This window comes from Perca fluviatilis, chromosome 13, assembly GCF_010015445.1.
Source record: "Perca fluviatilis chromosome 13, GENO_Pfluv_1.0, whole genome shotgun sequence".
In the NCBI taxonomy this organism is placed as follows: Eukaryota; Metazoa; Chordata; class Actinopteri; order Perciformes; family Percidae; genus Perca; species Perca fluviatilis.
Window position 1 is genome coordinate 37,453,058 of NC_053124.1, and position 24,376 is coordinate 37,477,433.

General features: G+C 40.7%; 1 protein-coding gene across 1 annotated transcript; it reads left to right on the plus strand.

Annotated features, from left to right (window-relative positions):
• The first annotated feature begins 5,530 nt into the window (after positions 1 to 5,530).
• Positions 5,531 to 23,534, plus strand: LOC120570987 (gastrula zinc finger protein XlCGF17.1-like). Its single transcript, XM_039819669.1, has 5 exons — positions 5,531 to 5,536; positions 5,653 to 5,839; positions 8,949 to 9,706; positions 22,599 to 22,624; positions 23,390 to 23,534. The coding sequence occupies exons 1-5, from the start codon at positions 5,531 to 5,533 to the stop codon at positions 23,532 to 23,534; spliced, it is 1,122 nt and encodes a 373-aa protein (XP_039675603.1).
• Positions 23,535 to 24,376: the final 842 nt, after the last annotated feature.

The following is a 24,376-nucleotide window of genomic DNA, read 5'->3' on the forward strand; positions in this document are numbered from 1 at the left end:
GTGTAACGTTAACCGCACTATGGCCGCTTTCGACCCGTTCTCACTCCCAACTCGTCAAATACGGACGCTTGGTCAGATATGACGCAATAAGCATCCTTCAGCGTCAGTACGGAACGCACAGCTCCGCGGCGCTGTAAGATGATGTAGTATTAAGAGAGACAACAGTAGAGAGTAGTCTGAAAGCCTGAAATGCTGCGTAGGGTGGGAGGTTGGGGGGGCGGATGGGTCAAACAACACAGGACTTCCTCCAGGAGACCGGGGTTCACGATCCGCTCTTATCCTGCGTGTCACTGTAACGTACATTTTATAACCCCACCCACCATCTTTTCCTAAACATAACTGTCCCGTTCTTGTCCCGCGTGTCAGTTAAACATACGTAAAATCAGCATTCTGTCTGGGGCAGTCAGTTGAGAAAATAACTAAGAATAACTAAAATAAGACTAAAGATGGACAACAAGGCCACATCAACAATAACTGTAACAGTATACAGCACCAATACAAGACGAATACATGAAGAATTCATGAAGGGAACATTACACATTATTTACTAGTTGTCAGGGAGCTCAGAGGACTCAAAAGCACGACTCAGTGGCAGAGGTAAAGAGGTAATGAAGTTTATTGTACAAAGTTCAATCTCAGGCGAAGGTATCAAAAACAGGTAACAGGTAAAAGACGTGCTCGTAAAATGGGCTATAGGTCTAGAAAACATTGGGATTTGGTGTCTGGTAGTACCGGCCTAATCTGGTTGGTACCCTAAAAAGTACAGAGTTTGGGTACCAACCCCACCCTAAACCCAACAAGGGTTGAAGGTGTTTCAGAGGTACTGCAGTGACTCTGGGAGGGTTTTAGGGCCCAGTTTTTCAAAAGTAATCAAGTGGGATTTCGGATCACGGATTGGATAAAATCTTGGAAATGGGTTTTTCAAAAGCAAAAGAGGAATTCTGAACTAAGATCAGACCATGTAATCCAACTAGAGATGGTCCGATACCACTTTTTTGCTTCCCGATACCGATTCCGATACCTGAACTTGCGTATCGGCCGATACCGAGTACCGATCCGATACCAGCGTGTCATATATTTCATTATGTTTTAACATCTGTATACTACTATCTCTGTATGGATGTGATATGATTTCTTTCTTTGTTGTCGGTCTGGCTCAGGTTAAACTCTTTGTGAAACATGAACAAACGCAAACAAGTAATGCCCCAGAACTTTCTTTTATAGTTATAATGAAAAAGAACATCAATAAACTACTTTAACGTAGATTTTCTTTAGGGCTTTATTACGTGGTATCGGATCGGTGCATAAACTCCAGTACTTCCCGATACCGATACCAGCGTTTTAGGCAGTATCGGAGCCGATACCGATACTGGTATCGGTATCGGAACATCTCTAAATCCAACTTACATTTGATCTGGATCAAACCTGCCTTTTGGGTTTTTCAAAACTTTGAACTTGGTTTGGGATCTATTTGATAAAAAAAAAAAAACAGGATTATCCTGATCCCATCAGAATTGTGGATTCAGTTGTGATTTTTCGATCCAAATAAAATCAGAGACTTTTTTTTTAAGTGAATGATCACAAAATCAATGTTTACTGACGATATTTACATTTCTTCATATTTGAAGCATATATGAAGCATGTCACATCTAATGAGATATGGTGAACAAAAAAAAAAAAAACATAACAAAATAAGGAATGTAAAATGTTTATTACAGTGTTTCTGTTTCTTAACATTAACATTAATCACAGTGATCCAATCCAATGTTCCTTTAAAAAAAAATCTGGCATAAATGTAAGATGGATCAGGTGATCCTGGATAGCAAGACATGGGATTTCCAAATCTGTATCAATTTGATCCAGATCTGTATCAATTTGATCCAGATTCAATTTTTTTGAAAAACTGGGCGCTGGTATTGGCTGGACAAACCCTGTGAGGAATTACAAATTGTGAAATTTTGAGTCCCTCTTTGTTTTTTGTAATGTCATGTGTAAGGCTTAGATAATATAATAAAATGTACATTCATGTATTAAAACTTTTTTCAGAGCTCTGAAAATGTAGAGAAAAGAAAGTATTAATCTTTTTTGTGTGTATTTCTGAGCAAGTCTTGAACACTTCCGGACTTTTATTTTGAAGCTCAGCAACTGGAACACTTCCGGACTTTTATTTTGAAGCTCAGCAAGTGATATGGACCGGAAGCTATAGTCTTCACTGCGGCTAACTTCACAAGATGGCGTCTAGCGGAAAAGAGTGTTAGCAGAGTGTCTTTGCTGTGTAGAGAAAGAGGTAAAATGTGTAAAGTCCAGATGCTGAGAGCGTTGGTGGAGCAGCGACTAACTGCGGCTGCTGAAGAGATATTTGGGCTGTTTGAAAGAACGATAGCAGAGTACGAGGAGGAACTTTGTCGTTCAAAAGAGGAGAACGAGCGACAACGGGAGCTACTGGACGCTGTTTACAACCCTCAGCTTCGGCTACACAGAGCAGGTTTGGTCCCTTAACTTCTAGAAACTCAGGATGTTTGGATTTGAATTTATTGTTTCGTTGATTAAACATTGTAAAGAACTGACAGGTAGATTTGGTATTATTAATATTAATGTGCGTCCTCCAGTCTGTTGGTCCGTTGCCATCATGGCTAATTTCCAAACCGGAAGTTGGTCTCTGCGTGCTGAACAGCTTTTTATTACTGCTTGTTACTGCTCTGCATGGTTGAACGGTGCAAGAAGATGGCTCGGGTCTGTGTTTCTTGGCCGTGTTGTGATGCTTGCATGGCTTCTTATACTGTTGATGTGTAACTGTGCTAACGTCTTGCTGCTTCCTGTAGCTCTGCATGGCTTACTGAGAAAGCTGATTTGTTGTTCTAGCTGTCTGTCTGGTGTCTTGTAGACTTCTGTCTGTATAGTTTAACCTGTACTAATGTCTTGTAGACTTCTGTCTGTGTAGTTTAACCTGTACTAATGTCTTGTAGACTTCTGTCTGTGTAGTTTAACCTGTACTAATGTCTTGTTGACTTCTGTCTGTGTAGTTTAACCTGTACTAATGTCTTGTAGACTTCTGTCTGTGTAGTATAACCTGTACTAATGTCTTGTAGACTTCTGTCTGTGTAGTATAACCTGTACTAATGTCTTGTAGACTTCTGTCTGTATAGTTTAACCTGTACTAATGTCTTGTTGACTTCTGTCTGTGTAGTTTAACCTGTACTAATGTCTTGTTGACTTCTGTCTGTGTAGTTTAACCTGTACTAATGTCTTGTAGACTTCTGTCTGTGTAGTATAACCTGTACTAATGTCTTGTTGACTTCTGTCTGTGTAGTATAACCTGTACTAATGTCTTGTTGACTTCTGTCTGTGTAGTTTAACCTGTACTAATGTCTTGTAGACTTCTGTCTGTGTAGTATAACCTGTACTAATGTCTTGTTGACTTCTGTCTGTGTAGTATAACCTGTACTAATGTCTTGTAGACTTCTGTCTGTGTAGTTTAACCTGTACTAATGTCTTGTAGACTTCTGTCTGTGTAGTATAACCTGTACTAATGTCTTGTAGACTTCTGTCTGTGTAGTTTAACCTGCACTAATGTCTTGCTGTTTCCTGTTGCTCACGTGATCGGCCATGATTAACCGCATGATTAACATCGCGCAACATCAGCGCACCGCCGCTCAATCAGTTGTTTATGAAATGTCATAAAGTCGTAATTAGAGCGGTCTCCTCTACTGATCTCAGGCAATCAGTCAGCCGCTCTCTCTCCCCTCTGAGGCTCAACCTGAACAACTGGAACATGAAAACCATCACGCGGGTCCCGCGATATATGACAGCTACAGTTTATCGGGAAATAGCGTTGGGCACACTGACTTTGATAAATTTACTGTTTATCAGAGCCCAGACGAGAAGCTAACGTTAGCGAACGCTACGGTCCCTCTGCATCTGTTGTCGTAACATTAAGTATCAAAAACTGACGAGGATCACGCTGTTGGATGCTGTCCTCCTCTCCTACTTCAATGCCTAATGAATCTATCTCTTTCTCTCCCTGATCCGGTCTTTCACTGATTGAAGCCTGAAAATATTGTAACCAAATTAATAACATAACTAATTCCACTGGTGGGACTGTTGAGCTCTGGTTCAGACCGATACCTCTGGTTCAGGCTGGTCCTCATCCTCATCACGGGCCTTTTACAGTCACGGAAAACACTTTTCAATACTCATCTGGATTGAAGCAGCAAACATTCAGTGTAAGAGTAAAAAATGACATGACATTATTTATAATATGTTTACTTGATTCACAGCTGCTACATACGGTGTTCTGACCTCGACAACCCAGCAGCATTTTACCGCAAACTTGCGACTAGTTAACTTTCTAAATCGGGCGCGATCGCTTATTTGCTAAGAGTCTGGTCGGTGATTGTGAATGTGTGATTGTGTAAAGGTGTTCACCAGATAGATACCGACGTTTCGTGAACTTGTGAATTTGGCCAGCCGTCTTCTCTCCTTGATGGAGACAGACGCTGTGTGCACAGGCTCGATGGTGTTTTAAGCCCCCAACGTCGCCTTCCAGGCAGCTAACTCTCACCTTAACCCAACTATAACTGTTGCCGCGCTGCCTGGAAGGCGCCATTGGGGGCTAAAAACACCAAACACTGCACGTGTGTGTGAGACACAAGTGACGGAGGAGAGCAGGGCAAGGAAATGCTGAAGAACATGTTTTGAATAGTGTTAAAAAAAAATTTTATTACGCAATGTGTGGCAGCCAGTGTTGATAGTGTGGTGCACTGCTACACATTAGTCTGTGTGGGAAACACTGCTATATTTTATTTTGTTATTTATTTATTTATTTATTTATTTATTTATTTATATTTATATATATATATATATATATATATATATATATATATATATACACACATTTCTTTTAGTTGGGTATTGGATGTGAAAAGAAGGAAATGGTTCTTCCATAACATTGCACTTTAGATGTGTGTGTGAGAATTTCCCACACCGGGAGTAATTTATATAGTTCTATTTAGCGATCGATTATCTATTCAAAAAAATTGTATATTAAAGAAAAGATAGAAAATAACTATTTGTGTGTGCGCTGTAAAGTGGTTAGGAAATATGAAATCGGAAACGGCTACAATCGGTATAGGCAGTTCAAATTCAATGGGAAATGGCCTAGAATATTGTAATCGGTGCATCTCTAAAATAGACACATTTTTACATGATGACATAAATAGCTCTATTTGGAAATAATAAATCATTCTCGACTACTGGGATGATTTTGTAGGGGAGTGCATCTACATAGAAACTAAAAATAAAAAAGGAACTTTTCTAATGTGAACCATTCTTTGTTGTTCGTCCCATTCTTGCCGCGTGTCACGGAAACGTAAGCCCACCCACAACATTTTCCTTAATATAACTGCGTCTAAAGGGTCAATAGTCCCGATCAAGCACGTTTAGATAAAGCGCGTTATATGATGTTATAAGGAGACTTTTGGCGTCCATAACGACGACAAAGGCACCTGACCAAGCGTCCGTATTTCACGAAATGGGAGTGAGAATCTGTTGACACTCGACACTTAACTCGCTGTACTCCTCCTACAAGTCCTTGCTAGGCAAAGCCTTGCTGGACCTCAGCTCACTGGTCACAATAGCTTTACCCACCCGCAGCTTTCGCTCAAGCAGTTAGTCTACATCTCCTTGGTCACCCCTAAAGCCCACACCACCTTTGGCCGCCACTCCTTGCAGTTCTCAGCTGCAAATGACTGGAATGAACTGCAAAAAAACCTGAAACTCAAAGCCCTTATCCCACTAACTGCCTTTAAAGTACGTCTGTCAGAGCTCCTGTCCGATTACTGTACGTGCTAACTGTTCTCCATCACTCATGCTCTGTTTTGCACTCCCTTTTCTCATTATCTCTGTCATGCCCCACTGCATAGTTGCACAGATACACATCTTCACTTGCACTGCTATCATATCTGTTTACGCTCTTTTGCACTATTCATCTGCCCTGGCATGCTCAACTGTTATTCTTCCCACCTTTGCTGTCATACAATTTTTGTACATCTACTGCTCTACATCACTATCTAGACCACAATCGGCACTAACTGTATATTGACTCTTTACTACATTTCAGCATTTATATACACTGTTATTATGTTATTACCATATCACTTTCGCATATCCATCAACTTACTTAGACCTCACTTTGCGCAGGCTTTGTAATGCTTACTTAATCTGTACTTTATATAGCCTTTTGTATTCTGTATTCTTGAATTGTATTGAATGTGAAAATGTATGTTGTCTTGCACGCTTATGCTTTTCTTGGCCAGGTCGCCGTTGCAAATTGGAACCTATTCTCAACGGCCTACCTGGTTAAATAAAGGTTAAATTAAAAAATACAATTAAAATATTGCTTCTTCTAAATTTCAGGTTGTGGTCAAATAGCGGGGCCTGCTTTGGTTGTTTGATAAATTGATCAACATTGATTGTGCTTGGTGGTTGGCTGTGCATGCAGAGCCTGCATGTCACACACTAGCAACACATTTTGTATCCGAGAACACGTAAATCCGTGTAAATGACGTTATATCAGACACAGTCTTCTGTTGTAGATTAGTGTTACGTTTCCAGCGTTACGGCTCCGAACCGTAATGTAAGTTGGGACAGATGCCTTGTTTCTTTAAGCTAACTATACAGTGTTTCCTCTACAATTCATCTTCGGAGGGGGGGGGCGGGTGTTGAATGTCAAAAAGTAACATTACCTGAAAACAGCGTGTAGTTTCTTTTTAGCATCTCACATCACACTTGCAGTGACTATTACGCTCAGAAACGTGCCAAAATACGAACAACTTTACTAGCTACATTTTTCATGTTGGTTTTGAGCAGTATGCACCCCCACTAACCTGGAAAACGGTTTTAAAACCGCACCGTTAATACAGTGTGTCCTGCAGCGGGTAGTCAAAGGCAGAGGGACGTAGCTCGCAGCGTTTGCTAACATTAGCTTCTTGTCTCATCTGGGGTCTGATAAAACAGTAAATTCATCAAATTCAGTGTCAATTCATTGTGCGTGTGGTGTAACTAATTTTTACAATCGGGAAGAAACATCTTTATTTTATTAGCTTTACTTAACTTTAATATACTTTTATAAGGTTTATCTGAAGGGTTTCATTATGCTGATTCCCAAACGACTGAATGCCTAAATCTGAGTCGACTTTGTGTGTGTGACTTTACAATTTACTCCGTGTGACCATAGACAGTATATTAACGGCATGTGACTGGGATGTAATACGACAGTACAGGTACTATTTACGTCAGTGTTTTTCTTTACGCTCTTGACCATGGAGTGTGCGCGGACCATGGACGTAGCTAGGCTATAACAATAATAACGGCGTAACATGGTGTTTTATCTTAAATCCGTGGACATGGTGAGAAGGCTCTGGCCCTAAACATCCAAGGTCGGGCGCAAATCAATCAGTTGTCAAGAAAGAAAACAAAGCACCGTGCCCACAAAGCCCACACCACCTTTGGCCGCCACTCCTTGCAGTTCTCAGCTGCAAATGACTGGAACAAACTACAAAAAAACCTGAAACTCAAAGCCCTTATCCCACTAACTGCCTTTAACCGTGCACCGTGCTACTAACAAGCTAACGTTAGCTTGTCGATTAGAATGGGAGAGTGTCTGAAGGTCTGGCCAGAGACGTGGACCAGCTGGCGGACGAGGCTGAGAGCAGTGGGGCTGTGGTTAGCACAACAAGCGGATTGGCGTGCGAGTCAGTGTAGCGCTAATGAAAGCTAGCAATGGAGAGAGGGTTGTTAATAAGACAATGACTGTGTCGGCATTGCTCCACCTTTGGTAGGGTATGTTTGAAACGCAGCTAACGTGTTAACGCACATTTGACGGTATCACCCAGACTGATCACGAAAAATCGAGAAACTCACTTTATTCCCGCTGCTATTAAGCAGCCTTTAGACGCATAGCAGGACGGGATAAAACAATCACTGAAGCAATTGGCATTGACATTGGCATATTATATTACATTATATATTATTTTATCTAGCCAACAAGGACTTGAATGTTTCAATGGTTCATTATTATTGGTTTGAGTTTAGTTTGAGTGGTGGTCAGTAATGTGTCTGTTTCATTCTGTTTCCTGCAGATGTTGAGCAGCTGTTGGTGGTTAAAGAAGAGGTTCCCCCTGAGCAGAAGGAGTGTAGCTCCAGTGTGGACCAGCAGGAGCCAGAGCCCCCCCCACACATTAAAGAGGAACAGGAGGAACTGTGGAGCAGTCAGGAGGGAGAGCAGCTTCAAGGGCTGGAGGAGGCTGATATCACCAAGTTCCCATTCACTCCTGTCCCTGTAAAGAGTGAAGATGATGAAGAGGAAGCTCAGTCCTCACAGCTTCATCAGAGACAAACTCAACACATGGAAACAGAAGCTGATGGAGAGGACTGTGGAGGACCAGAACCAGCCAGGAACTCACATCCACTTTTACAACCAGAGACTGAAGACCAGACTGGAGACTCTTCTGATCCTGAGACTGATGACAGTGCTGATTGGAAGGAGACCAGAGAACCTCAGTCAGCTTTAAACTCTCTGAAACATGATTCAAGATGTAAGAAAACATTCAGCTGCTCTGAGTGTGGGAAAAGATTTGGCACCAGGGGACATCTGTATGATCACATGAGAATCCACACAGGAGAGAAAAAATACAGCTGCAGTGTTTGTAACAAGAGATTTATCTGGCGTCAACAGGTCAGAAGACATAAATGCATCAACCTTCAGTCGTCACAGCTTCATCAGAGTCAAACGGAGGAGAACAGAGAGACAGAGCCTCCAGCCAGCAGAGAAACTCAACACATGGAAACAGAAGCTGATGGAGAGGACTGTGGAGGACCAGAACCAGCCAGGAACTCAAATCCACTTTTACAACCAGGGAAGATGACTGGAGACTCTTCTGAACCTGAGACTGATGACAGTGCTGAATGGAAGGAGACCAGAGAACCTCAGTCAGCTTTAAACTCGCTGAAACATGATTCAACATGTAAGAAATCATTGAGGTGCTCTGAGTGTGGGAAAGTATTTGGCACCAAGGCTCACCTGAAAAGACACATGAGAACTCACACAGGAGAAAAACCTTTCATCTGCTCAGTGTGTAGGAAATCTTTTACACAGAGTGGAGATTTACAGAGACACACGAGAATCCACACAGGAGAGAAAACTTTCAGCTGCTCAGAGTGTGGGAGAAGATTTGGCCAAAGGGGACATCTGAAGAGACACATGAGAACTCATACAGGAGAAAAACCTTTCAGCTGCTCTGTTTGTGATCAAAGACTTGGCTGCAAGACACATCTGAAGACTCACATGAGAATCCACACAGGAGAAAAACCTTTCAGCTGCTCAATCTGTAAGAAATCTTTTACACAGAGAGGCCATTTAAAATCTCACATGAACCAACACACAGGAGAGAAAACTTTCAGCTGCTCTGAGTGTGGAAAAAGATTTAGTCAAAACTCAAATCTGAAGAGTCACATGAGAACTCATACAGGAGAGAAACCTTTCAGCTGCTCAGTCTGTAAGAAATCTTTTACACAGCGTAGCAATTTAAAATGTCACATGAAACAACACACAGGAGAGGAACCGTCTACTTCCTGTGTTAGTGACATCAGAGAGCAGCAGAAGTGGAGCTCCAGTGTGGACCAGGAGCAGCCAGAGAATCTCAGCCAGGTTGGAACTCTCTGAACCATAGAAATAAAATGGATAGAAAGGCCATTTCCATTCAAATCAACGTAGCATAATCGTCAGAGTGGCAGCCATTTTTGTGTACCATTGCCATGGTAACTATAAACTTCAGTATAAGCCGACTTCCGGCGAGTCGTGGAGCTGAGGCTAAATGAGTCAAATTAACTTCATGCTTCATCCACACAAAGCACACTGCTTTCGACACGAGTAAACACTTTATTCGTCTCGTTTTCTGTGACATTGTGGCGAGTTGGTGACATTAAGGCGGAGTTAACAAGCTAACGTTAGCCAAATAAGTTGTTCTCCGGCTGTCATGCTGCATCGGTTACAGACAGTGTTGAGCAAGGTACTTTCAAAATGTAATACATTGATTGATATATTGATTACCAGTTACTTGTCATTTCAGAGTAATTAGTTACATACCATATTACTGTCTCTGAATTGTAATGCTTTACACTACTTTTGCGTTACTTTTAAACAACTTCTGAAAATAATGTCCGTGTCGCAAATGTATCCGTCTCTGCAGTCATTTCAACCACCGAATCCAGCAACAGGAAATAACACTCGCTGACTTTTTTCTCTGTGCCGAAATATTTCGCGGTGTTGGTGAATTCTTAAAAAAAAGGCCACTAAATATCGGGTTAAATGTGTTGTAACTTGTACTGAGATTGTAACGGGTTATTAGTAATGCGTTATATTACTGCGTTACAGCAAAAAGGAATACATTACTGTAATTACGTTACTTTTATAACTCTTTACTCCCATCACTGATTACAGATAATGAGCTGAACAGCGGGACCCGTTGTTACTGGGTCTGACTGTCCCTCCTCACTCCCTGCAACTCTGAGAACATCTCCCAAGCTGCGTTGGGCGGCTCTCCTCCCAGCGAGCTGCGACACAGTTTACTGCCTCACTGATGCGTATTGTCACTATGACAACTTACAACAAAGGCCATTTTGTCATTGACCACGGGAAACAGTTCAATGGCCTTTCTATCCATTTTAATCTATGCTGTGAACGCTGTAATCTGTAAACTGTGATTGAATTGAAGGACAATTAATGTAGTGTATTAGTATAAACTGAACACATGGAAACAGAAGCTGATGGAGAGGACTGTGGAGGACCAGAACCAGCCAGGAACTCACATCTCAATCCACTTTTACAACCAGAGACTGAAAACAAATCCGTGGAGGGTTATGGCGAAAACATGTTAAATGAGCAACAGTATGGATTTCAGGGAACACTTTACAATTAAAGCTGAAAGCAGCGATTGACGAGACTTGCACCTCACCGTGTGACAGGGTATGCGACACGGCTGTGCATTGGTGTATACTGTATACAATTTAGACTTTTTTTTTTTTTTTTTTTTTTCTATGCCAGGGGTCTTCAACCTTTCTTAATCCAAGGGCTTCTTTAAAAAAAACAAAAGTGGCTACTTGCATCACATCACTTAGATGTATTTACACAACACACAGGAGCTGAATGAAGCTACTGTTTGTACACAAATAAAATTGTAATTCCTAAAGCTTATGAAAAATCTTAACTTCACATCAAGGTTCTAATTGAATAACTTCTTTCATACTCTACTTTTTGAAAATGTTCAATACAGCTGATAAAGAGTTTCTACTTTTACCTACTTTTCCAAATATTCTTACAACTTTACCTCCTTCTTTAAGACAGCAACCCAGTTTAGCGTTTCAGCTTTTCAGCCTTCACACGCATTTTCTAGTTCAGGTACTTTTTGGGGCCACATTAACTGGGTTTCATTTACATGAAAGATTATAACAGACTCTGTAAAGGCAGACAGGAAAATATTTTCATAGAAATATGAAGCTTTATTTCTCAATTTCAGTACATTGTCGTCCAACTGTTCAATTGGAAGATTGCTAGAAGATTTTGGTTTGGTACAATAACGTAAATATTTGCATCAGCCTCATATTTCTGTGGGAATAGGAACTGTTGGTTTGTTCACAATCGGTTCATATCATCATTATTGTATGAAGTAACTGTGAACTAACATTCCTTAATTGATGTTCCAATTAGTTGGAACTTATCACATGAAGTGACAGTGACTTGATCATTTCCTAATTGTGAGCAACAGGAATTCATCATACATCTTGAATTAATTAATTTAACCGTCAGGATTTTTGCATTATTAAAACATAACTATTTGACTTAATATAAAATGTTTCCGGATTTCACAGAAACTTTTGTTCACATATGGCTATTTTACAATTTATTGATGAAATTGCATCAGCCTTGGATCGCAATGATTTTTTTCTGGATTTATCAAAAGCTTTCCATTTAGTTAATGAAATGTTACTCGCCAAACTAAGTTCCTTTGGCTTTTAATGTTAAGTACTTCAATGGGTAGTTCCGTAAGTACTTAAAAAATAGCAAACTCAATCAAAATTGCTCTTTTCGCAAAGGCAACGTCTTGAGTGGGGTTCCACAGGGGTCGATCCTTGGCCCACTTCTTTTACTGATAAACTACCTACCCTCTGTCTCCCAAACTGTGTTGACAAACCCTGATTGGTTGGGTCCATCCACAGTGTTTCCTGCTTTACTGCTTCCCTTCTTTTTGCACAGGAGATACCTTAGTGATACATGTATATAGTACTTCAGCTGTTATGCCTCTCCTTGTATTTAATCTGTGCTGATGCTTTTACGTTTATGTGACGACATAAAACTGACTTGTGTCGTAATGGAAATGTTAGTCACTCTATCTTTTTTTTGTATTAGTATAGGACAATGTATTGACTGTATGTGTTGTAAGAGCCAGGTTTAGTTCTATTATTTTGAAAGGTCATTTACGGTAATTAGGGCACCTGGTGGGGGCGGAGGAAGCAAAGTAATACTCACTTGTTTGGTTAGGTGAAGGAGAGAGGGGTTGACGAAGGAAGTTTTATTTTAGCTGAACTCTATTTTCATGCTGGTTTTATGTTTTTCTAATGCTGTTTATGACTTTTGGACTCCATTTTGTGTGCCAGTAATACAATTATTGGATGTATTGGATACAGAACCTTGTTTGTGTTAAGGCAAATAAATCTACAAAACACAACTGGATGATCATTACCAGCAAGCACATCTGGCAAATTAGTTAATCCCTTACTCAGCCTCTCAGCGGCCAAAAAAGTGATTTTCAGATTGTCACGTACATGTGTAATTTGAAGTTTTTTAAGCGATAATGAACATAACCCACTATTAGAGATTTGAATAAGGTTGCTGTTTATTTTTCACACAATAATTAACATTTTAAGTAAAGTATACTATGCTGTTCTGTACGGATTCATAAAAAAATAAAATCCACACAGGAGAGAAAGCTTTCATTTGCTCAGTGTGCGGTAAAGATTTTGTAAAAAAGGGAGATCTGAAAAGCCACATGACAGTCCACACAGGAGAGAAACGATACAGCTGCGGTGTTTGTGACAAAAGATTTGTATTGGTCATCAGTCCTCACAGGTTCATCAAAGTCAAACTGAGGACTGTGGAGGACAAGAACCAGCCAGGAACTCACATTCAAATCCATTTTTATAACCAAAGCCTGGAGACGAGACTGGAGAATCTTTTAGGGTTTCCACGGTTATAGAAAACCTGAAGAAGTCATAGAATTCATGAAGTCCTTGAAAAGTTTTGTAAAAAGCTTTGTAAAAAATCTTTTTTTTGTGGGGCGGCCTCTAGCTCACCCAGTAAGAGTGTTCGCCCCATGTTGGCTGAGTCCTGCAGCGGCGCAGGGTTTGAATCCGTCCTGCTGCCCTTTGCTGCGTGTCATTCCCCATCTCTCTCCCCCTTTCATATCTATCCACTGTCTATTAAAGGGAAAAGCCCCCCAGAAAAATCTTTTGTTGTGTTTAATGCAATTAATTGTTATGTGGATAACCTTCCACGTAATGCATAATGATGACACGTTTGTTTTGGGTAGCTGTTGACGTAATGTAGCTCTATGTGTCGATGTGTGACAGTGTTTTGTTTGCCATCATGTACGTTTTCTTAATTTTTCTTCCTGCGTTCTGTCTCTTAACACAAACCATTGCCTATCCATTCACTTAACTGCGGCTCTTCGTGATCATCTGGCGGTTCCTGTAGCCGGCTCGCAGTCACCTACAGTGCCTTGCGAAAGTATTCGGCCCCCTTGAACGTTTCGACCTTTTGCCACATTTCAGGCCTCAAACATAAAGATATAAAACTGTAATTTTTTGTGAAGAATCAACAACAAGTGGGTCCCAATTATAAAGTGGAACGAAATTCATTGGCTATTTCAAACTTTTTTAACAAATAAAAAACTGAAAAAGTGGGCGTGCAAAATTATTCAGCCCCTTTACTTTCAGTGCAGCAAACTCTCTCCAGAAGTTCAGTGAGGATCTCTGAATGATCCAATGTTGACCTAAATGACTAATGATGATAAATAGAATCCAGCTGTGTGTAATCAAGTCTCCGTATAAATGCACCTGCTCTGTGATAGTCTCAGAGGTCCGTGTAAAGCGCAGAGAGCATCATGAAGAACAAGGAACACACCAGGCAGGTCCGAGATACTGTTGTGGAGAAGTTTAAAGCCGGATTTGGATACAAAAAGATTTCCCAAGCTTTAAACATCCCAAGGAGCACTGTGCAAGCGATAATATTGAAATGGAAGGAGTATCAGACCACTACAAATCTACGCGAAGACCGGCCGTCCCTCTAAACTTTCAGCTCATACAATGAGAAGACTGATCAGAGATGCAGCCAAGAGGCCCATGATCACTCTGGATGAACTGCAGAGATCTACAGCTGAGGTGGGAGACTCTGTCCATAGGACAACAATCAGTCGTATACTGCACAAATCTGGCCTTTATGGAAGAGTGGCAAGAAGAAAGCCATTTCTTAAAGATATCCATAAAAGTGTCGTTTAAAGTTTGCCAAAAGCCACCTGGGAGACACACCAAACATGTGGAAGAAGGTGCTGTGGTCAGATGAAACCAAAATCGAACTTTTTGGCAACAATGCAAAACGTTATGTTTGGCGTAAAAGCAACACAGCTCATCACCCTGAACACACCATCCCCACTGTCAAACATGGTGGTGGCAGCATCACGGTTTGGGCCTGCTTTTCTTCAGCAGGGACAGGGAAGATGGTTAAAATTGATGGGAAGATGGATGGAGCCAAATACAGGACCATTCTGGAAGAAAACCTGATGGAGTCTGCAAAAGACCTGAGACTGGGACGGAGATTTGTCTTCCAACAAGACAATGATCCAAAACATAAAGCAAAATCTACAATGGAATGGTTCACAAATAAACATATCCAGGTGTTAGAATGGCCAAGTCAAAGTCCAGACCTGAATCCAATCGAGAATCTGTGGAAAGAACTGAAAACTGCTGTTCACAAACGCTCTCCATCCAACCTCACTGAGCTCGAGCTGTTTTGCAAGGAGGAATGGGCAAAAATGTCAGTCTCTCGATGTGCAAAACTGATAGAGACATACCCCAAGCGACTTACAGCTGTAATCGCAGCAAAAGGTGGCGCTACAAAGTATTAACTTAAGGGGGCTGAATAATTTTGCACGCCCAATATTTCAGTTTTTTATTTGTTTAAAAGGTTTGAAATATCCAATAAATTTTGTTCCACTTCATGATTGTGTCCCGCTTGTTGTTGATTCTTCACAAAAAATTACAGTTTTATATCTTTATGTTTGAGGCCTGAAATGTGGCAAAAGGTCGAAAAGTTTAAGGGGGCCGAATACTTTCGCAAGGCACTGTATTTGCGGCTTAACAACTGCCGCTGGTAGCCGGCGTCCCGGAGCTCCGTAGCGGCTAAATACAACCAGCAGATGCTGCTCGGATTTTATTGTTCTATCGCACTAAAGACGTTCACGTTACAGAGCTTCACTTAGGTTAAAATACTTCTATTTTAGGTATATAATACATGGTCTATTAGTCTATATGTAGACCAGAAATGGGGGAATCCCACACATCCTGCATGGAAAATCACACCCTGTGTACTGCCGTACATTCAGATGAATGGCACCAGGACCCTGTGGTCAACGTTTGCACACCGGCTGGATGACTCATGTCAGCCGGTTGAAAATCAGCGACTTTAGCGTGTGTGTATGGGCGTGTGGTGTGTGTGTGTGTGTGTGTGTGTGTGTGTGTGTAGGTGTTGCATCAGCTGTTACTTCATTTATGTTACTTCCTTTATTTTCTTTACCGGCAAAGAAACACTTGCATCAGTAGAGTATGTGACATTACTAAATATATATCTACCAAAGTTTTACCGCAGCAAAGTGACCATATATATATGTGTATATATGTATATATATATATATATATATATATATATATATATATATATATATATATATATATGTATATATGTATATATATATATATATATATTATATATATATATATATGTATATATATATATATGTATATGTATATATATATATATATGTATATGTATATATGTATATGTATATATATGTATGTATATATATATATATATATATATATGTTATGTGTCAAAGAAGGTGAGATACAACAGAAATGTGTAGGAAGTCAAAGAAGAAAGGGAGGTAGAAATATCTGAGAGTGCAGACGCTATCGGGGATTATCACACTGATAATCAGTCACACGGAGGAGGTAAGTACGAAATAATGACGAGTCAATATCATGAATAATCATGCTGATCTGTTTGTGTGTGGGTGTCCCTTTAAATCATGTTTGACTGATGTGTAAACTCTACGTTTGATCTCAGTTTAGCTTCTTACTCTCAGCTTTCAAAGCCCAGAGTGTTTGGTTTTGGAAACATGTAACTGACATTTAACTAAGTGTCATTTCTGAGATGTGAGGAAGCATTAACTGGTAATGACATGAAACCACATAACAAGAAAGTGCAGTGTGACAAAGTATTTAGAATATCATTAGCAATGCAGAGCCAAAACAAGAGAGAGAGTGAGACTGAAGAGAAAGAGGAAGCAAAGTCACTATACATACCACCTGCCACTATGCCTTTTGTTGTGAGTCAGTTGTGCCATTCAATGGCCCATTACAACTCAAAATTTCAGATGAGTTCACATTTGTTTTACTTTATTATAATTATTTACATAAGAGTGGTTGACTGACTACGTTTACGTGCACTTAGTTGTTAGGCCCAGCTCATATCAGAGTCTTTGATGAGGTTTAAAAGTAGCTGTGTTTCCTCTTTTCTTTTGGCTGAGCTTCTCTACGGCAGCCCTGCAAACTGTCGTCTGTTTGGTTTGTTTACAGTAACCATAGCAACTCACAGAGCTGGCCGTAAGCCGTAAACAGACAAGAGGCCGTAAACTGTCACAAACTGCAGTAAAAACCCAGATTGAGACGCAGATTCTGAATGTGCTGCATACATTTCCAAAGAATGCCTCAAAAACCTGAATAATACCAGAATATCCCACGTCTATCGGAAAAATTGTACATTCAGAAAAAGGCCTTATTGGGAATATCCAAACACAATATGCTGTTTACATGACCTGCATCAAATTAGGAATATTGTCATATTCGGAAAAATAGTGGAATATAAGTGTGCATGTAAACATACATTACAGATTAGTTATCTGATGATGAGGATATACTCAGGCAGCATCGCATATTATATGCCCAAGCTAACATGTTGGTAAGAAAATTCCACATGTGCACGGATGACGTCAAAATGAGTCTGTTTAAAGCTTATTGCACTCCTCTGTATGTTGCTCCCTTATGGACTAAGTTCAAAAAGGCAAGCATGCAGAAGCTCAAGGTTGCTTATGACTGTATGAGGATACTGCTCAACAGACCCAGGTGCTCTAGTGCAAGTGACGTGTTCTGTAATGCAGGGGTCAGCACCTTCCAGGCATTGTTGAGGAGTCTCATCTACAAATGTATTTGTCACCTGAACGTCTCCCAAAATAGCATTGTTATGCTATAAGTAAATCCTAGGTTTAGTGCATAGTACATCTATTATATTAAAACTTTTTTCAAAGCTCTGAAAATGTAATAAAGTATTTGTCTTTCTTCCAAAATTTATTTTAATAATTAATCTTCGGCCGGTTATACACTGGATGCGTAGCGCGAGCGTGTCAGCTGCGCGGCATGTCCGTTTATATTTCGGCTCCCATGTTAACAGGTTAGAGCTTACACACCGCCTGCGTGAAACGTGCGTCTCAAGTCGCGCCGAAAACACGTGCCTGCTAAAAATAGAACTGACGCCTATTTTTCACGCAACACGCAAGCGTTTCCAGGCAAAATAGAATAGGAAAAGATGTGTCTATGTAGTTTAGACACGAATACATATTAATAAAGATTGATGTTTGAAAGTCTCTAGGTTTTGATATTAATGTAATTTAAATGTTTGCCGTCAATACTGCCGATGTCTTTGCTGTAATCAAATCAGTATATATTCATGTTTAACATGGTATTTAATTTTATCAATGGGAAACATATGTGTCCAGACAAGGCTAGCAGCAGCAGCACCGCGTCAGACACGTTCCTGTTGTGTAAAGACATAGAAAAATCCACGCAACAGAAACGCCACGCTGTGTAACCGGCCTTATTGTGTGTATTTTCTGAGGAAGTCTTGAACACTTCCGGACTTTTATTTTGAAGCTCAGAAACTGATCTGCACCGGAAGCTGTAGTATTTACTGCGGTTAACTTCACACTTTGAACAAGATGGCGTCTAGCGGAAAGGAGTGTTAGCAGAGTGTCTTTGCTGTGTAGAGAAAGAGGTAAAATGTGTAAAGTCCAGATGCTGAGAGCGTTGGTGGAGCAGCGACTAACTGCGGCTGCTGAAGAGATATTTGGGCTGTTTGAAAGAACGATAGCAGAGTACGAGGAGGAACTTTGTCGTTCAAAAGAGGAGAACGAGCGACAACGGGAGCTACTGGACGCTGTTTACAACCCTCAGCTTCGGCTACACAGAGCAGGTTTGGTCCCTTTTACTTCTAGAAACTCAGGATGTTTGTAATTTATTGTTTCGTTGATTAAACATGGTAAAGAACTGACAGGTAGATTTGGTATTATTAATATTAATGTGCGTCCTCCAGTCTGTTGGTCCGTTACCATCATGGCTAATTTCCAAACCGGAAGTTGGTCTCTGCATGCTGAACAGCTTTTTATTACTGCTTGTTACTGCTCTGCATGGTTGAACGGTGCAAGAAGATGGCTCGGGTCTGTGTTTCTTGGCCGTGTTGTGATGCTTGCATGGCTTCTTATACTGTTGATGTGTAACTGTGCTAACGTCTTGCTGCTTCCTGTAGCTCTGCATGGCTTACTGAGAAAGCTGATTTGTTGCTCTAGCTGTCTGTCTGGTGTCTTGTTGACTTCTATCTGTATAGTTTAACCTGTACTAATGTCTTGTTGACTTCTGTCTGTGTAGTTTAACCTGTACTAATGTCTTGTTGACTTCTGTCTGTGTAGTATAACCTGTACTAATGTCTTGTAGACTTCTGTCTGTGTAGTATAACCTGTACTAATGTCTTGTTGACTTCTGTCTGTGTAGTATAACCTGTACTAATGTCTTGTAGACTTCTGTCTGTGTAGTTTAACATGTACTAATGTCTTGTTGACTTCTGTCTGTATAGTTTAACATGTACTAATGTCTTGTTGACTTCTGTCTGTGTAGTTTAACCTGTACTAATGTCTTGTTGACTTCTGTCTGTATAGTTTAACATGTACTAATGTCTTGTAGACTTCTGTCTGTGTAGTTTAACCTGTACTAGTGTCTTGTTGACTTCTGTCTGTGTAGTTTAACCTGTACTAATGTCTTGTAGACTTCTGTCTGTGTAGTTTAACCTGTACTAATGTCTTGTAGACTTCTGTCTGTGTAGTTTAACCTGTACTAATGTCTTGTTGACTTCTGTTGACTACCGTTAAAAAAAAGACATATTTTTACAAGATGGCATAAATAGCTCTATTTGGAAATAATAAATCATTCTCGACTACTGGGGTGATTTTGTAGGGGAGTGCATCTACATAGAAACTAGGGATTCACCGAAACCAGATTTTTGGGGTTCGTCCGAATACCGAATCCACTGGTTAAGATTCTGCCGAACCCGAAACCAAACCGAATCCTCCTCCTATCCTCAATCCATTAACACAGTAAACCCATTAATGAAGTAAACTACGTCCACAGCCTCTAAAATAGTTAAATGTGTAACTGAGTTTTTTTTTTATATTGTCTAGACTCAGGTTTGGCTTTAAAATAAAGACACAGGCTTCCAATGCCAGAACCAAGGCGTCACTGTACATCTCACTTTATTCCACGCCAACACAGTCAACCGTCAGAAAATACAACTTTATTCACTTCTGTTTTTCTCGTCAAAATAAAAGCTCTATGTTTACTGTAAATTCCTCTTAACCTTCAACTGAGAGGTTACGCAATACCAAATACCGTACAGATGTAACAACTTAATGTTGAATTCACACGCTCTTTTTACATCGTAGGAAAGCACATCACTATCGCCAGATGAGTGACAATTTTGTTTGGCACATTTTCGCTAACCAGTGTATGATGAAGGCATGTTGTGTGGATGACATTAGAAAGCTAACGCTAGCTAACGAGCAGCACTCGCTCCGCTCCCACTGTAGGCAGACTCCGAAAGAACAGCTGACAGCCCGGGAGAGGCACTGTCTGGTTAACACCAGCTTTTAGCTAAGACTGTCCTTCCTTTGCCCTACCTGGGGTTGCGTTCTCTTAATACATCCACGGGGTTGCTGCATTTTGCCTGCTGTCTGTGGATTCCTTCATGCGCGGCTCGTATTCTTTCGGTTGTTTCACGCGCAGGTGTTTTGGCAGCGGCGATGTAGCGTGTTGTGTGGGATCCTTGCCTCCGACATTGCGTGTTGGGCGTGTGGCTCGGCTTGGATCGCTTTCTTTTGGTTGGGGCAGAGTGGGCTGGGGGTGCTGCCGGGTGGCACTTCTTCTGCTCGCAAGTTCCATTTTCGCTTTCTCACAGCCTACTGCATTGAACGGTCCACCTACGTCGACCAGCGCAGAGTGCAAGCGTTCGGTTCGGTGGAAAACATTTCTAAAGTTCGGCCGAATCCGAACCCTGGGTTCGGTGCATCCCTAATAGAAACTAAAAATGAAAAAGGAAATTTTCTAATGTCAATCATTCTTTGTTGAACTTTAATACTTTACAAACACCAGAGCAAGAGAGCGCTATGACTACTCTTCAGAAGTGATTTTGGAGAGGTAAATTAGGTAGTTAAATACACATGACACCATTGTATTCATATAATACTATCAATCCAGACTTGTGGAATATGATATTAATAATGTATGCAAGTTGCTTCCTCTGAATTTTAGGTTGTGGTTGACCAGCTGGGCCTGCTTTGGTTGTTTGATAAATTGATCAACATTGATTGTGACAGACAGACAGACAGACAGACATTGATCCTTTCGGACTACAGCTCATCAAATAGACAGACAACAGACCATAGACAACAACAAGGCCACTAACCCCTCCCTTCCCCCCAGTTAAAAACGGTCATGATGAAAATAAAAAATAATAATATACAAATACAAGAATAAAGACTACAAGTTACAGTGAGTAAGAAATTAATAATTATTCAACTCAAGGTTGTAGGGATGGGTTTGGGAGGAGAGAGGGAGGGGTTTTATTTTAGTTTAGTAGCCTAAAAAATGCATTTTTAAGTTGAATTCATTGTAATTGTAGACTGGAGACTAGAGCTGGTATATTTTTTTAATATTTGTACTGTCATGACAGCGATGGTGCTGTCAGTTTACCTTTTATGTTGCATCTTCAAAAGTGCACAGTAAAATGTGAAACTAAATTTCAAACAGCACATTGTAATTTCTATTATCAAAGAGTTTATTAGTAATAAAGTGGAAATTAGTAGAAATGTGAATATTTGGTTAGCATGTTGATTTACGGTGTGTTCCCCTAAATGTTCTGGTTGCGCCCCTAAAATTTTCAGTTGGGGGGCCACTGTGCTCCTAGTGAAAAAAGTTAGTCTGGAGCCCTGATGTCACACACTAGCAACAAACTGTGTATCCAAGAACACTTAAATCAGTGTAAATGACGTTATATCAGACACACACTCTAGTGTTTCCTTTAGGATTTTTTTTTAGCAGTGGGGGCAGGTCTGTCCGAACAACAAACAGAAGTGTAAAAGAAGCAGTTTACCTTCGGAGCGAGTAGCGACTCGAGAGGCATTGTGGGAGAAACAAAGTTTCTGACCACGGTGGGAAATCAGTGGCTGGAACAGGGGAGACACTTTGTTTCCCTCACTATGACTCTAGAGTCACTACTCACTCTGAAGATGAGCACCATCACTCTTACTTTCCACACACACACACACACACACAACACACACCCCACACACACGCCTGCCCTGCTATTCTCTTGAAGAGATCGATGCACACACCAACGCACAAGTATAAACTTCAGGCCATTTACGTAGGCTGGAGCCCTGCGTTTCAGTTATTTTCCTTGCCCCACACTGATGCAAAAATACATTTGCCAGTGATTATCTTAACTGCATATAACTCCAGTGATGAAATAAATGCATGTCAAAGCCATTTGAAGTTTAATGTCAAGTACTTAAGGAAAAATACTGAAATCTTAATATGCAAATGAATTGTTAGATTAATCAATGACTAAAATAATTGTTAGGGACAGCCCTAAATGGTTCCATTTTGTAGCTGGTTTTAGCAAGCTGACCTTAACACGCTATGCTACTTTGTATCAGTTTGTTAGACTAAATCTGTAAGTTTTCATTTCTATGACGATACAAACAACCTCTCATTATTATTGGTTTGAGTTTAGTTTGAGTGGTGGTCAGTGATGTGTCTGTTTCATTCTGTTTCCTGCAGATGTTGAGCAGCTGATGGTGGTTAAAGGAGAGGTTCCCCCTGAGCAGCAGGAGTGTAGCTCCAGTGTGGATCAGGAGGAGCCAGAGCCCCCCCCAAACATTAAAGAGGAACAGGAGGAACTGTGGAGCAGTCAGGAGGGAGAGCAGCTTCAAGGGCTGGAGGAGGCTGATATCACCAAGTTCCCATTCACTCCTGTCCCTGTGAAGAGTGAAGATGATGAAGAGGAAGCTCAGTCCTCACAGCTTCATCAAAGACAAACTCAACACATGGAAACAGAAGCTGATGGAGAGGACTGTGGAGGACCAGAACCAGCCAGGAACTCACATCCACTATTACAACCAGAGACTGAAGACCAGACTGGAGACTCTTCTGAACCTGAGGCTGATGACAGTGCTGATTGGAAGGAGACCAGAGTACCTCAGTCAGTTTTAAACTCTCTGAAACATGATTCAAGATTTAAGAAAACATTCAGCTGCTCGGAGTGTGGGAAAAGATTTAACCGTGAGTCACATCTGAAGACACACATGATAACTCACACAGGAGAGAAAGCGTTCAGCTGCCCAGTCTGTAAGAAATCTTTTACAGTGAGAGGAAGTGTAAAGGCACACATGAGAATCCACACAGGGGAGGAACCATTTAGCTGCTCTAAGTGTGGAAAAAGATTTAACCACAACTCAAATCTGCTGAGTCACATGAGAACTCATACAGGAGAAAAACCTTTCAGCTGCTCAGTTTGTGATCAAAGATTTGGCCGCAAGACAAACCTGAAGACTCACATGAGAACTCACACAGGAGAGAAACCTTTCAGCTGCTCAGTCTGTACGAAATCTTTTACACACAGTGGAAGTTTAAAATATCACATGAAACAACACACAGGAGAGGAACCGTCTACTTCCTGTGTTAGTGACATCAGAGAGCAGCAGAAGTGGAGCTCCAGTGGGGACCAGGAGCAGTCAGAGAATCTCAGCCAGGTTGGAACTCTCTGAAACATAGAAATGAAATGGATAGAAAGTCCATTTCCATTCAAATAAACATAGCATAATGGTCAGAGTGGCAGCCACTTTTATGTGTATCATTGCCATGGTAACGTATAAACTTAATTTATAAAAGTAACTGTGTGCACATCCCACCTTCTGGCAGGTGCAGGACAAATGAAAATACTTAAAACGAAAATAATGTAATGTCCGCAACACTGCTTTAAACTCCCATATTTAATATAAAAATGCAACGTTTCGACCCAGCTGCATTTTTATACCCAGCTAATTAAAACGTTGCATTTTTATATTAAATATGAGAGTTTAAAGCAGTGTTGCGGACATTACATTATTTTCGTTTTAACGTATAAACTTCAACATAAGCCAACTTCTGGCGAGTCGCGGAGCTGAGGCTAAATGAGTCAAATTAACTTCATGCTTCATCCACACAAAGCACACTGCTATCGCCACGAGTAACGGCTTTATTCAGGTCCTTTCTGTGAACGATGTGGCGAGTTGGTGACGTTGAGGAGGAGTTAGCAAGCTAATGTTAGCCAAACAACAAGTTGTTCTCCGGCTGGCTGGTTCCACCGTTGTGTCATGCTGCATCGGTTACAGAGAATGAGCTGACAGCGGGCTGGGTCCAGTGGCATTTGCAACACACCGGCCTGTTTTCACGCTGGTTTTACATTTTTCTAATGCTGTTTATGACTTTTGGACTCCATTTTGTATGCCAGTAATACAATTATGGGATGTATTGGATGCAGAATCTTGTTTGTGTTAATGCAAATAAATATACAAAACGCAGTTGGATCTGTGATCATTACCAGCAAGCGCAAATTAGTTATCCCTTA

What these genes read in the sequence shown, in the direction of transcription:
- LOC120570987 (XM_039819669.1), top strand. An exon ending in AGAGCTCCTGTCCGATTACT is followed by an intron (nt 5,840 to 8,948) that starts GTACGTGCTAAC and finishes CTGAACCTGAGA; the next exon opens with CTGATGACAGTGCTGAATGG. An exon ending in AGCCAGAGAATCTCAGCCAG is followed by an intron (nt 9,707 to 22,598) that starts GTTGGAACTCTC and finishes CCTGAGCAGCAG; the next exon opens with GAGTGTAGCTCCAGTGTGGA.